We start from the raw sequence: 12740 nt of genomic DNA, 5'->3' as shown, positions 1-12740 counted from the left end.
TCCAAGCCAAATGAGTGCTAATTACAGAAAGTTAATTTCTCCTTCATCTCTTACATGCTGGACATTCACTTTTTACCTACTTGGTAGATTTGGAGCTTTAAGCAAAGCTCATTTTTAATTTTTCAGGCTCTTTAAAACCAAGTTCAGACATATCTATATCTATCCCTACCTCTATCTATATACACGTGAAATCTGGCATTACTTGACAATTTATCATTCTAGTTTTATTTTCTGTCACTGGATGTTTTTAAATATTCCATCATATTTATTTGCATTGTATTATTTTTTTTGTTACTGTAAGCCACCGAGAAACCTCTGCTACTGGGCTATATGTCAATCATCAATCATACCAATCCTCAATCAATATGTTTATAGGTTGTTTTATTTATTTAGACAATTTGTAATCCAATCAATTTTACACACTCTGGGAGGCTTGATGGAAAGAATCCAATGTGTTGTTTTTTTCCTTCTATTGTTTTATTCAGGAAAACGTTCCCAAAAATGTAAAATTACATCTTTCCAATATAGTGGAGGAAGTGGAAGAAAAGCAAAAGTGATTGAATTATGCTACAAGATCCCCTCTCAGGGCTCTTGAATTTTATACTAAGAAAAATTTGGGCACTGCAACTCAGCTTGTAACAGCAATAAAAGCTCAACCAAGACTGATTTACTGATCTGCTTAGTGCTAGTGGAGGAGATAATTCAGAGCACTTATTTAAACCTTTAATTTAGCTGTCGTAATAACTGCCCTGTAAGTCCAAAAATGACATGGTAGTGCATGTTGGGAATTGTGACTGATTTTAATTTAAAAACCCTGCTCCTGGTTAAAGAATCCCAGTGCCAGTAATAGGAACGTTCTGCAGGAAAGCAATCGGAACAATGCAGCAATAAATTGATGCCATGATTACATTAATGCATTCCATTCTTCACTGAGAAAATAATATTTCTTATCATTTTAAAATTTAACACTACATTAGATACACTATATAAGAGTTAAGAACAAAAGCATTATAATGAAGCATTGCTACTCCGGTAATAAAAAAGATACCATAGTAGATAGTAGCGAAAACTGATGAGATGTCAAGAACACAATTATAATGGCTATCTGATGATGCCCAAAGATAATTAATTAGTCTAACAGCCTCAGTTCCATAGCCACAAGTGAATTTGAAATGGGTAAAAAAACAACTTTTTCCTAGATTGCCTCTCTTGATTGCCTTGCTCAACCGTGTAAAAGATTTGGCCTTTCATGTCTATGTCCCAAGGCACTAGCAGAGGCTTCTTTATAAGTGGACTAATAATTACCTCTTTTAACAAGGCAGTGTCCTGTATAATCCTCAGAGAGGTATTTATGGTGTTAACAAAAGTGTTTCTAACAACCCCTTATGAATTAACTGGAAGCCAGGCTGAGCAACAATGAAAAGAATAAGAGGCTCTAAACATCTTGCTCTAAACTATTTCCCTACTTTCTTGGGTGACAAAAATGGAAAGAGATCCAGTTGACCTGTTTAACTGATTTACTAGATATCTTCTGTAGTAATATTGGCATTCACACTAGCCTAAATACAAGAACTTTTTTTTGCACAAAATATGTTTAAAAGCACTATAGTAAGACTTTGAGAATTATATGATTCTGGAAGGAGGAAGAAATGAACTAAGAGTATGATTCATCTGCCCAGTCACAATTAACGCAATCTAACAAATGCAAATTTGAGATGTGTCTGGACAAAGAAAAATGGCTTTTCTGATGTACTTATCACCATAGCACAGATCTTCAAATGGGCTTTATGCTGTGCCTTGTTAGATGGAAGATGAATCTTCATTCTCTAATGTTCTAGTGTCTTGATGTTATAATTTAGCATTTCAAAGGGACAAGATTAAGATGGTAGAGTCTAGAACAATTCTAGAGATGAGAGGTATCATCTGCTTAGTTCACCTTTATCAGATCCCTGTTAAGGAAAATCACCAACATCTTATGGGAGGGATATGTATGCCCAATCCAAGGGAGGCCATTTAAAAACCTTTACTGATAAAATCTCCCTGAACCAGGGAAAACTGAACAATTATAGACCCCCCTCAATTATTTCTTTCTAACAAAAAGGACCAAGATTTGGAGTCCTTAAAGGTCTAAATATATCTAAATAGTACTGACTTTCTGGATTTAGTGTATTTCAACTAAGCTGTCAGTCATGTTAGGGTATTTAAACTGTTTTGTTCAACTTGGGGATGACCTAAGCTTGAAACTGGATAGAGAAATTCAGTTTTAATAGTTCTCCTGGTCATCTCAACACTTTCAGTACTATTCATCGTAGATCCAAGACTTGATCACTTGATGGAACAGTGATACAAGTCTTTCTGTCGGGCCTTTTCAAATAAGTAGCGCTGGAGAAACACTGTTCAACATCTGGGACACTGACCTGCAGTGCCCTAAGGAGCTTCACCTTGTCCCCACCCCCAACATGATGTTCATAAAACTCCTGGAGAAGGTTTCCAACAGCTCAAATCCAGAGTTTCAGAATTAGCAGTACTTGGAGGAGATCTGTTATAGAGCGGCGGAGGAACGAGGCTGAACCAGAGTGCAATTTAAAAGGCTTTATTACAATGAATAAAGGGTTGCCGCGTCTGCCTTCTCACTAGGCAGACTAGCTGGCGGCAACGGGGCTGGCACTGCTCGACAGCCGCCTTTTATAGCCGGCTGTCAAACGGTGCCAGCCAATGGGAGCGGCTGGTGCTCCCGCTCAAACAACGGACCTGGTTGGGGACTCCAACCAGTTCCAAAGACATAACAAGATCCAACTCTACTGCCGAGTGTGGAAGTTTAAAAAAAAAATCCTGTTTGTCTTGCAACTTTATGTGTCAGGAATAGAAGAAAGGAGAACTTAATTTGCGCCAACCACATGAAATGATTGAAGAAATGAAAATGAAGGTGCATGATACCATTGGCAGAAAGTGACTAAATTGATTTTGATGTCATGATATCAAGGTGAGGAAAAACAGAGAAGAGCACACAATTTTTACTGGAAGGGAAAAATGGGAGACATCTAAAAAGCGTTCTAAAAGGCTGAAAAGGAAAGGGTAAAATATGTAAGAAATAAAAGGAAAGGCATATAATCAAAGAAGGACACAAGGCAGTCACCAGAAAGCAGAATTTTGTCAAAAACACTGAAAGTCTAAATAAGCTGAGGCTTGTGAGAAATGCCCCATACCTGAAAGAAGAATGAAGAGTTTATATTATGAAGAAAAAGAAATTAATTTGTAATGGATGGTGACAAGACAACAGGACGTCTTAACTTTGTATTTTATATCCATTTGTCTCAGAAAAGAACAAAGAATTAGCTAGCCACCATCGTTCCGCTAGTGAAAGGAGAGAGAGGCAGCTCATAGTACATATTGAGAAGGTTTTTTAAAAACCCCACTTAGTTGATTTAAGTGAATTCAATTCTTCAGGGTCAGATGAATTACATCTTAGCTTACTTAAGGAATAAGTAAAGATTACTGTAGAAGTGCTAACTTTTGAGAACTACTGAGGTCTGAGAAGACCGGAGAATAGCAAATCTTCAACAACAACAAAAAATGGATCTGGGAAATTGTAGATCTATCTATTTGCCATCTGTATTCAGAAAGATGATAGTGATTTTAAACTATCAAGTTAGTGAGGACATAAATAAGTGTTAATCAATTAGCAAGAGCCAGCAATTTCATTATCTAAATTCTGGCAATATTTCCCCAGATTCCCAGTCTAGACTCCTAGATTCCATCCCTAGATTTAGAAGGATTTCAAAGTATTCTTCTGGCTGTCCTAGTGTTCACAGGCAATTGTTTTTCAATTGAGGAGGTGGACACTTCATGTGTTATTCAGTGTAGAGAAAAGTAAAGTCCTACACTTAGGCAAGAAAAACCAAAAGTACACATATAGAAACCAGGCTCAATGGAAGTAACTGTGAGAGGGATCTTTGAGTCTTAGTGTATAACCAGCTAAATATGAGCCAGCAGTGTGCAGCAGCAGCCAAAAAAGCTAATGCAATCCTAAATTGCATTAATAGAGGGATTCAGCTGAGATCAAGTGAGGTACTAATACCACTCTATAAAGCCTTAGTAAGACCACACCTAGAGTACTGCGTCCAGTTTTGTTCACCACTTTACAAAAAAGATGTTGAGACTCTAGAAAGAGTACAGAGAAGAGCAACCAGGATGATTAGGGGACTGGAGACTAAAACATATGAAGAACGGTTGCAGGACCTGGGCTTGGCTAGTCTAGTAAAGAGAAGGACCAGGGGAGACATGATAGCAGTGTTGCAATATTTGAGGGGCTGCCACAGAGAGGAAGGGGTCAAGCTATTTTCTAAAGCACCTGTAGGCCAGACAAGGAATAATGGATGGAAACTGAACAAGGAGAGATTTAACCTGGAAATAAGGAGAAACTTTCTGACAGGGAGAACAATCAACCACTGGAACAGCTTGTCCTCGGAAGTTGTGGGAGCATCATCACTTGAGACTTTCAAAAAGAAATTGGACTGCCATTTGTCAGAAATGGTGTAGGGTCTCCCGCTTGGGTGGGGTGTTGGACTTGATGACCTACAAGCTCCCTTCCAACTCTGATTATCTGTTATCTGTTTGCAGGACTCTTCTCAGCCCAGGAAAAGTAATGGTTATGGAACAATGAAAAGTATATCATCCATATTCAGAACAAATCATTTCTAATGTGACAGCTAACACTACGTGAAGCACCATAGAGCTAGTTTAAGTATAGTGATCATCTTATGCTCTTAGGACCATAACTTCCTCCATCACTGTTAATCGCAGAAAAAGCTTCTGCTGTTGAATATTGTATTTAATAGCAACTTCTGCTATTTACTTATATGTTATACATGCCACCAAGGTACACCATCATACTCCTGTATCCTAAACCAATTACATTAATACTAATAAGTCTGATTATTAAAAGAAAAGGAATTCATGTACGCTTAGCAAATTATAAAATATTTATTGCTTTACATGCTTTGTATGAACATGAACTGACTCATTGACCTTTTTCTGAACCCAAGCTATTAATCAGAATATAATAGGAAACAGAACAGCAGCTTGTTTTCTGTAAGTGGAACAACATTATCTTTGTTTTTCAGATGTACTTACAGTATTTTTGCAGTATATTTGCAGAAGACACAGCACCACCACCACCCTTTTTTTCTCCCCTCCCTATTCAATTTCCCCCCCATCAGAGCCAATCTATGTGGATTTCTTTGGCAATTTGGCTTGGCCATTTCAATATGCACAATATCTTCAGGAAGAGATGGGGAGAAAAATTGCGGTGCTCTTTCAGGTAATCCAAGAAATGGTCTTTTCCCCCCCATTTTTCAGTAAGTCTCCTCCAAGGTGTGACCCACCCTAATGCAATTTAGGGCTGGTTCAGTGGATTCTGACATTTATTGAACACTTCACATCTATCAGTATAAGCCCCATAAGCATTGTCTTCTGCTTCTGCTTAACATCACATGACATATCCTGACTTTTCCCCCTTCGCTAAACCAGGTGTGGATGTGGCCAGTGCGTGACACATACAGCCCATGGGTTTGACAGCCCTGACATAGGTGATGTCAGCCAAATCAGGAAGACCAAACAGGAAATACAACCAGACAATTCAATTCTACTTCATTGTAAAGTGACATTAACAGAACCCTGAATGTCTAAAAGTACAATTCTCCCACTTTCATCTTTTCAGCCCAAGAATTTAGGGAGGATCCCTCTGAGCCTCTTGCCCCACCTGGTATCCTGCTGTGGGCTATGCTGTCTCTCATCTGAATATGAGACAGCATTTCTTTGTCCCACCTCACAAGACCCTTCCAATACACTAGGTGCTTGCCATTTCTGCAGTTTCTTTCAAAGTATGGTGATTTATAATAATTGATAATGAAGAAATAAGTGTCAGATCTTTGAGTAGTAAAAATAAAATGTAGCTGATTTTGCAAATAGAGCAGCAGCTTCAAAAAGCAGAACCCAGATTGGAAGACAATAGAAGTACTACCTGAAACATTCCACTGCGTTATAGAACAATAACGGGAGTGGGGAAACTGGCAAATGGGGTGTAAAATCATAAATGAAAATTATAATGAAAATTAAATTCACATCTCTAAAGTGAACTTCCATATCTAAACATCTGAAATGGGATAGAATAGTTTAGCATAAGAAAAGGTAGCAAGGCATTTTGTGTTGAATGGAGTCACAGTAGAAGCAGGAAAAAAAAACCCAATATTTTTAGAAATGTAAAGCCTGACGTACCATTTATGAGTACTCGAGTGGAATATTGACTTTACTCCAAGCTCTTATTTCTCACATCTAACGGATTAGGATCCTTTGACACAATTAAGTACAATTGCATCCATTAGGCAAAGGATTGTGTGAGAACAGAAATGGCATATAAATCAACAAACTAAATAGGAGAGTGCAAGAACATCGTATTTCACCCATTCTCTTCTCTGAAAGATTTCTAAAGTGCATTATTTTTCATCAAACTGAATAATAACCCATCAAAAATAAGGCAGAATTTCTCTGCTTTGTATTAGCTCCTGGCAGAAAGCTATTTAACTTCTTTTTGAACATATTTATAGAGAAAGCTTTCTAAGTTCTACTACTGAATTACCTTCACTTGGAGGTATGGCTTTTGTCTGATTTGCAACTATTTTTACTTACTTATTAAATAATCCAATATATATTGCTGCTCATTTGTCAAGAAAGTCTAGGCAGCAAACAAAATAAAAATAGAATTTTTTAAAAAACGGTAATGGACTAAAATTGCATTAAGGCTCAGTAAAAACACAGAATCATTAGATACATAATTTATGTTGGAGTTCCCATGCTAATATCCCAACTCCAAATATTTGGGAGAAAGGCCAGATTTTATAGCCTTGCAAAAAGCCAACAGAGTAGGAGCTGTCCATATTTTTTAGTTGGGAGCCTATTCTATAGGGTAGGCAGCATAACAGAGAAGGCATACTTCCAGGGACCCACCAGATGGTTTTATCGATTGCACTTGGAATATGTTCACTCTGCCAGATCTGAAACTATCAGTCACTCAGAAACCACAAGGCAGCTCACAAGTAACTGGTTCCATCATGCCACATAGGGGTTTAAAAGTATCAACCAGCACCCTGAGTGCAGTTCATGTAGGAGCAATATTACATGGGTATACCATGGTGTGCTCAAAACTGAATCTGCTGATGCATTCTGGATCAGAAGAAGCATCCAAAGCTTTTCAAGGTAGCCCCACAAAGGCACCCCAAATGTATGAGTGACTACGAGCAGTGCAATGGGTTCACAAAATATATTTGTATGAAAGCTCTCCTCTAGGATCATACACACCTGTGTCATCCTGATCATTAACTTACTCTTCTGAAAAATCAAGTTCTACTTCCCTTGGTCATATATAAAAGGACTTGGATTGTAGGCCAATTTTCTTTTTACCAGCTACCTTTGTTGATTCAGAATATAAGAGCCAAACACAATACACAGAGTAATTCCTTGTTATGGGACAGATATATTTTCAGTACATACAACCTGGAATGCAACAAAGAAAGTTGTCTATTAATCAAAAGAGTTATTGTATATTGACTCTAGTTTCTTTTCTTACCTTTAAGAGTTGCTTTCTTAAGTACCTTCATTGCATAGAGCTGCCCAGTATCAGAACCTTTGATTTTTCTCACTAGAAATACCTGTGGGGGAAAAAACCCAAAGGGCATTTTAATGAAGTACATTTAAAATAATGATACTTGTTTCATTTGCTTAACGTAAAGTGAACCTGCAAGGTATGTGATCATATAAGTATGCATTTCTCTATTCTTCGGTATTAATTATTAATTTAGACAATTCCTTAACAGTTCATTGTGGCTTATTTAAAAATAAAAAAAACCCAGAACAGTATAACCAAAACAAGAAATACAAAACAAAGATAAAAAGCACCTGATCTCAAAAGAGTAATAGAAACAGCTGTCCTCACAATCCCTATAAAAACAGCCAAATTCACAATTGATTTTTAACAGTAAGCTTACACGTGCTCTTAAAAAATGGGATGGAATACAAGAAAGCCTTACAGGAAATTTAAGCCTAAAATGGGTAAGACTTATAAATCATGAAGGACACTAGATATGGGCTCAGAAGACAAACACAGGCGATATGTGGGATTTTTAAAAGAGGCTCCATTTACCATTTGGGCCATTTTTGGAGCCAGTAATAATTTTAAGGACTAATGCTCTATAAGTAGAATCTCAGAGACTAATACTCAGAAAAATAAATAAGGGTTGATTCAAAATCAAAGTTTTACCCAAGAGTTCTTTAATATAAACAGGCTTCTATATAGGTTTTGTGCTTCAGATATATACATTTGCCCATACTGATAGAGAAGTAAGGATTTTAGTGGCAAAAGGAAATCAAAGGAGAAAAGTTTTATTTATTGATATTTCATATTTCTTAATTGTCCATCTCCCTCAGAGAGCAGGTCTAGGTGATGCTAAGATTCTGATTTTTTCCAAATAATGTTTTTTATGTGCTGAATAATAGAACAAAGAGTTCCAAATGAAAAATAAGATATAAAATATGCTTTAGTTTAATTTTACAGAATTTGATATCCATTCTTAATGTCTAAATGACAGGAACAAAAACAAATGTACTGATTCCCCACTCCCTAAAGTAAAAATGCACATATGTACACTAGCTAATATTCAGACCATTGTAAAATCTCAGGCCTTAGTTCAGACGTTTGCAACAACAAATACCTCAAAACTGAAAAGTATATCTTCTTGACAAACTCTTTTAAAATTTTGAAAGTTTCTTCTCTCCATAGCTGATTTAGGAAAAGCCAACCTCTTGCTCAGTAACAGATTTCTCTCTAGCAATATCCGCTGAAAGAGGCACAGCTGGAACTAACAAAGTTAGCGATGTATTCTTTCAGTAAGTGCTCTCAGAGGGAAAGATCTGCATTGGATTACATATTTTTAAAAATCACTGTTCACAGGAATTTACCTTGCTTGCTTTCAAGCATCCTAATTAGAAAAAAAGCCCTTTCCTTTGCTAGTTTAATTTCCAACCTATTGTGCTCAGAAATCCAACTCACTGGTTTAAGACTGCAACTAGATTGCAATAGTTCAGAAGATAGTAAGACAAATATTCAATAAATGCTGTCATATAAATTTCTAAAGTAGTTCATTTTTGTTGAGAAAGTAGTCATCTTATTTTTAATAATTCCTCAATGGTTGTTCAGTTTTTGAAATACCCCTGACTAATATTTAAAGGCATTCAACCTTTAAGATTATATAGGAATTCTTCACAAATTAAAATATCAGCAAGTTTTTTTTAATCAACAAACTTTTGAAGAGTGAATTATATTATGTTCCATGAGTGGGAGAAGAAGAGTGGGAATAAAAAAAAATCAATACACAGCATTTGATTTTGCCTTTCTATAACTATAGAAAGCATAGCTGTAAATGTGACTTCATATTAAATAAGATAGTCATTTATCAGCTGTTCTCTGTAATATTGGGTAATATTGTATTTGACTGTATTTCTCTCAAAGCATGTGAATCAAACAATGTTTAAGAAGATATCTATTTATCATATCTATAAAAATACAACAAATGAAAAATAATACACAAAACATTATTACCTGCTCATTCCTACCAAAGGCTATCAATTGCAGAATAATTTCTTATAATTCCATTAGCTGAAAAACTGATTGCCTTGAACAAAGGTGCATTTTAGAAATATGGTATACTAACTTGATAGATGTAGAACACTGAAATATTGAAAAGTTGTATGGATTCACGCTAGATGAAGAATACTTTATCAATCTCTCCTCAAAGAGTATTGGGTTTGAAAGGGAAATTGAAGGAGAATCTGATTCAGTTACCAATGACAGATCTCAAGAGTCTAATCAGTGCTTTCCTTCCAATTTTGTAGGTTGTATCTAATATAATTAGAAGAAACCTTATCCAAAAATATCTTCCCTGCTTCCCTATTTCAAATCACTATATTCCCTGAAAATGCTCTGTGGGGAATCAAAGTTCTCCTTAATAACTGGAGTTAAATTGAAAGTGTAGGCTAAGTGGAGGAAACTGTGGCATCTGGGACGCCTTTATTTTGGTTCATATAATCCATTGACAAAGTAAAACTATTGTACTAAAGCTGAGGGTCTGAGTCAAGGTGGAATAATAGAAGGTACCAGAAGAGTTGGATGTTTCCTTCATTCTCCATAGCTTTAAAGGCCCTATCCTTGAGGAAATGTTAGCCTGATCTTTGAAAAAGAAGTGAGGCTGCTTTTATGTTTATGGCAACATGAAGGAGAGTAAGGAAAGAAAACCAGGTACAGAGGAAGAGATGAGTCAGGAGGGGAAAAAAGGGGGGGGAGCTGAAAATGTGACCCTACATATGAGTCAGAGGATGTATCTCTCTCTAATGAAGATGTGGTTCCTATTTCAGAGATGAGTGAATGAATGTTGGTCTGATTATCTGGATATTATGAATGCAAGAAAGTTTCACAACAGATTCAACTTTTAGAATTCCAACCTAAACACACTGCATTTTGGGAACTGATCCACCAACTTTGAAGACACCAAATTGGAAAAAGCTAAATTACACATAAAACATTACCTTTCCATAGGAACCCTGTCCCAATACTTTCAGGAGCTCAAATTGAGAGGGATCTGCTTTTTCGAAACCTTCTTTGACATGGTGACTGATGTCTATCTCCTTTACGATGCTTTCTTCCTGTGAATGAAAAAATAAACCAAGGCACAGTTCATAGCCGGGATAAAATTAATTATGTCACTTAATTCCAACTGCTATTCTTCTGTTCAGTTTTTACTTCAAGGCTAAGCATTATACTTGTGTGGAACCTATTAGTTCTATCCATCTTTGTGCACAAATATTTTCATTTCACATGTTAATCATATTGAACCTGACTGTGATTTACTTTCATCTATGAAATATGTTGTTTTATTACTAAATTTAAAGAAAAGTAAGCCTGTAAATCAAAACACCGCAGTCAGTTCATAAAGCTGCTAGGCCTGAATAAGCTATTCTATGACAAATCTTGGGGGTTTTTTCAAGGTAGAAGAAAACAAAGGACAGATATTACTGTCATCAGATTTAGGGGTTAATTAGTAGATGCACCATAGAAGCAATTATTTTGGAAGGTAAAATACTCAAAAAAACCCCTCAAATTTGACTAAATTTTAGCTAATAAGTGCACAATATTTAGTTCCCTTGGTCAGCCACATAACAAGGGCAAATCATTACTGCTGATATGTCATATTTTAAAGTTGGCTCATAAAGAACCCAGAATACTTATACTCTAATTGTAGGTTCAGATCTGTTAAATCTAGTAGGCTGAATTACAGCTAATAAAGACTGCAGTAAGGAACTCCCTCCAGTTAGTTCAGAAGAACACTTGACAAAATTTATGTACAGATGTCCCCAGTTCACAGAGGGGTTAGAAAGAACTTTTCACCTCAGTGCTAACTCAGCATTATAAGCAACCTTACATTTCATGTCAGCTGTAACATCTGGCTGAATTTTCTTCCTATAGACCATCTTTAAAATTCTTAATGTTTTATATATTCCAACTGGATCCAATATAGGTCAAGAGATTTCTAATTTCTTACATTATAAAGCTGAATATATATTGGATACTTTAATCATTGCTTTTTATAAAAGGTACTAAAATGAAGATAAATTGCTATTAATTATGAGCACACAGTGCTATAAATTCATTCAGTTAGGACAAGGAACATTGTCACCAAAAGCCAGACTGACGTTATTCTCACATAGACAAAGAAAACAGATTTTTCTCAGGAGAAAAGCTGAACAATAACTAATGATGTATTCCTTAATGTGTAACACTGAATAATACCTGCCTGCCTCAGATCTTGTTAAGCCTTTTTGTTCTGCATAAAGTGTTATTGTTGTATGCTACATAACTTAAACTGTCTGATTAAATGATGCAGATTGTCTTTTATGAATCTATGATTGAGGTCACTGCTAGCCTAATCACCTTTCAGACCTGGAAAAGGTGAAGAATATCTCTGCCCAGAGCAACAAGGTGTCTTGGATTAGCTTTTATACATAGTCACTTTACATATATAAACAATTACTGGAGGGGTTTTTTAATTAAAAAAAAATAGGATATAATAAATTCCATTTACAAAGGACAGAGTTGAACATACATTATTGCTGAATTCTTCTTTGTTATAATCTTGTTTCCAGATATGAACTCAAAATCATATTAAAATTTTCTTTACTGTTATTTTTGAGATTGGCAAAGCAACTAGAAAAACAGATATAGGCTAAATCACAAGGTTTTAAAACAAAATTTGTTGATTAGCCCATGGGAACCTGGTTTCAATATTACTATTAAACTACAGTCCACATATATTCAGGCATGGATCCTTCTCACTCTTTTCTTAATTAGCCTTTTTTCTTCTTTTTTAAAATCATGTTTAGTTTCTTTACATCGCCAGGGTTTTCTTCAGTGTGCAACCATTTTTTTTCTGTTGATATTGTGGGGTATTTTTTAATATTTTACTATTACAAATAAAATACAAAACCAAAAAGAAACAAGTCATATTATGACTGGGTATAATGTGTGAATGTGATCCAAGGCTGCCTAAATTGGTTTCAGGTATAAAGTAAAAGAGAGAAGTACCATACTGAACTTTGATGTACTCTGAATATGTGATCTGTTTTAAGCCTGTTTG

The 12740-nt window shown here is 35.8% G+C and overlaps 1 protein-coding gene across 1 annotated transcript in view; it reads right to left on the bottom strand.

The window, feature by feature from the left end:
• RPS6KA2 (ribosomal protein S6 kinase A2) overlaps nucleotides 1-12740 on the bottom strand; it is a 114437-nt gene that overhangs the window by 65546 nt on the left and 36151 nt on the right. Inside the window, exons 2-3 of the mRNA XM_026705105.2 lie at nucleotides 10636-10752; nucleotides 7625-7706 (exon numbers count right to left, since the gene is read on the bottom strand). Of these exons, the coding sequence (XP_026560890.1) occupies nucleotides 7625-7706; nucleotides 10636-10752 (199 nt within the window). The remainder of the gene's footprint in view (nucleotides 1-7624; nucleotides 7707-10635; nucleotides 10753-12740) is intronic.

The sequence above is a fragment of the Pseudonaja textilis genome, chromosome 1 (assembly GCF_049901715.1).
Source record: "Pseudonaja textilis isolate UNSWEBS1 chromosome 1, rPseTex1.2, whole genome shotgun sequence".
In the NCBI taxonomy this organism is placed as follows: Eukaryota; Metazoa; Chordata; class Lepidosauria; order Squamata; family Elapidae; genus Pseudonaja; species Pseudonaja textilis.
The sequence above is the reverse complement of the archived record's forward strand: the minus strand, read 5'-3'. Positions and strand labels throughout refer to the sequence as shown.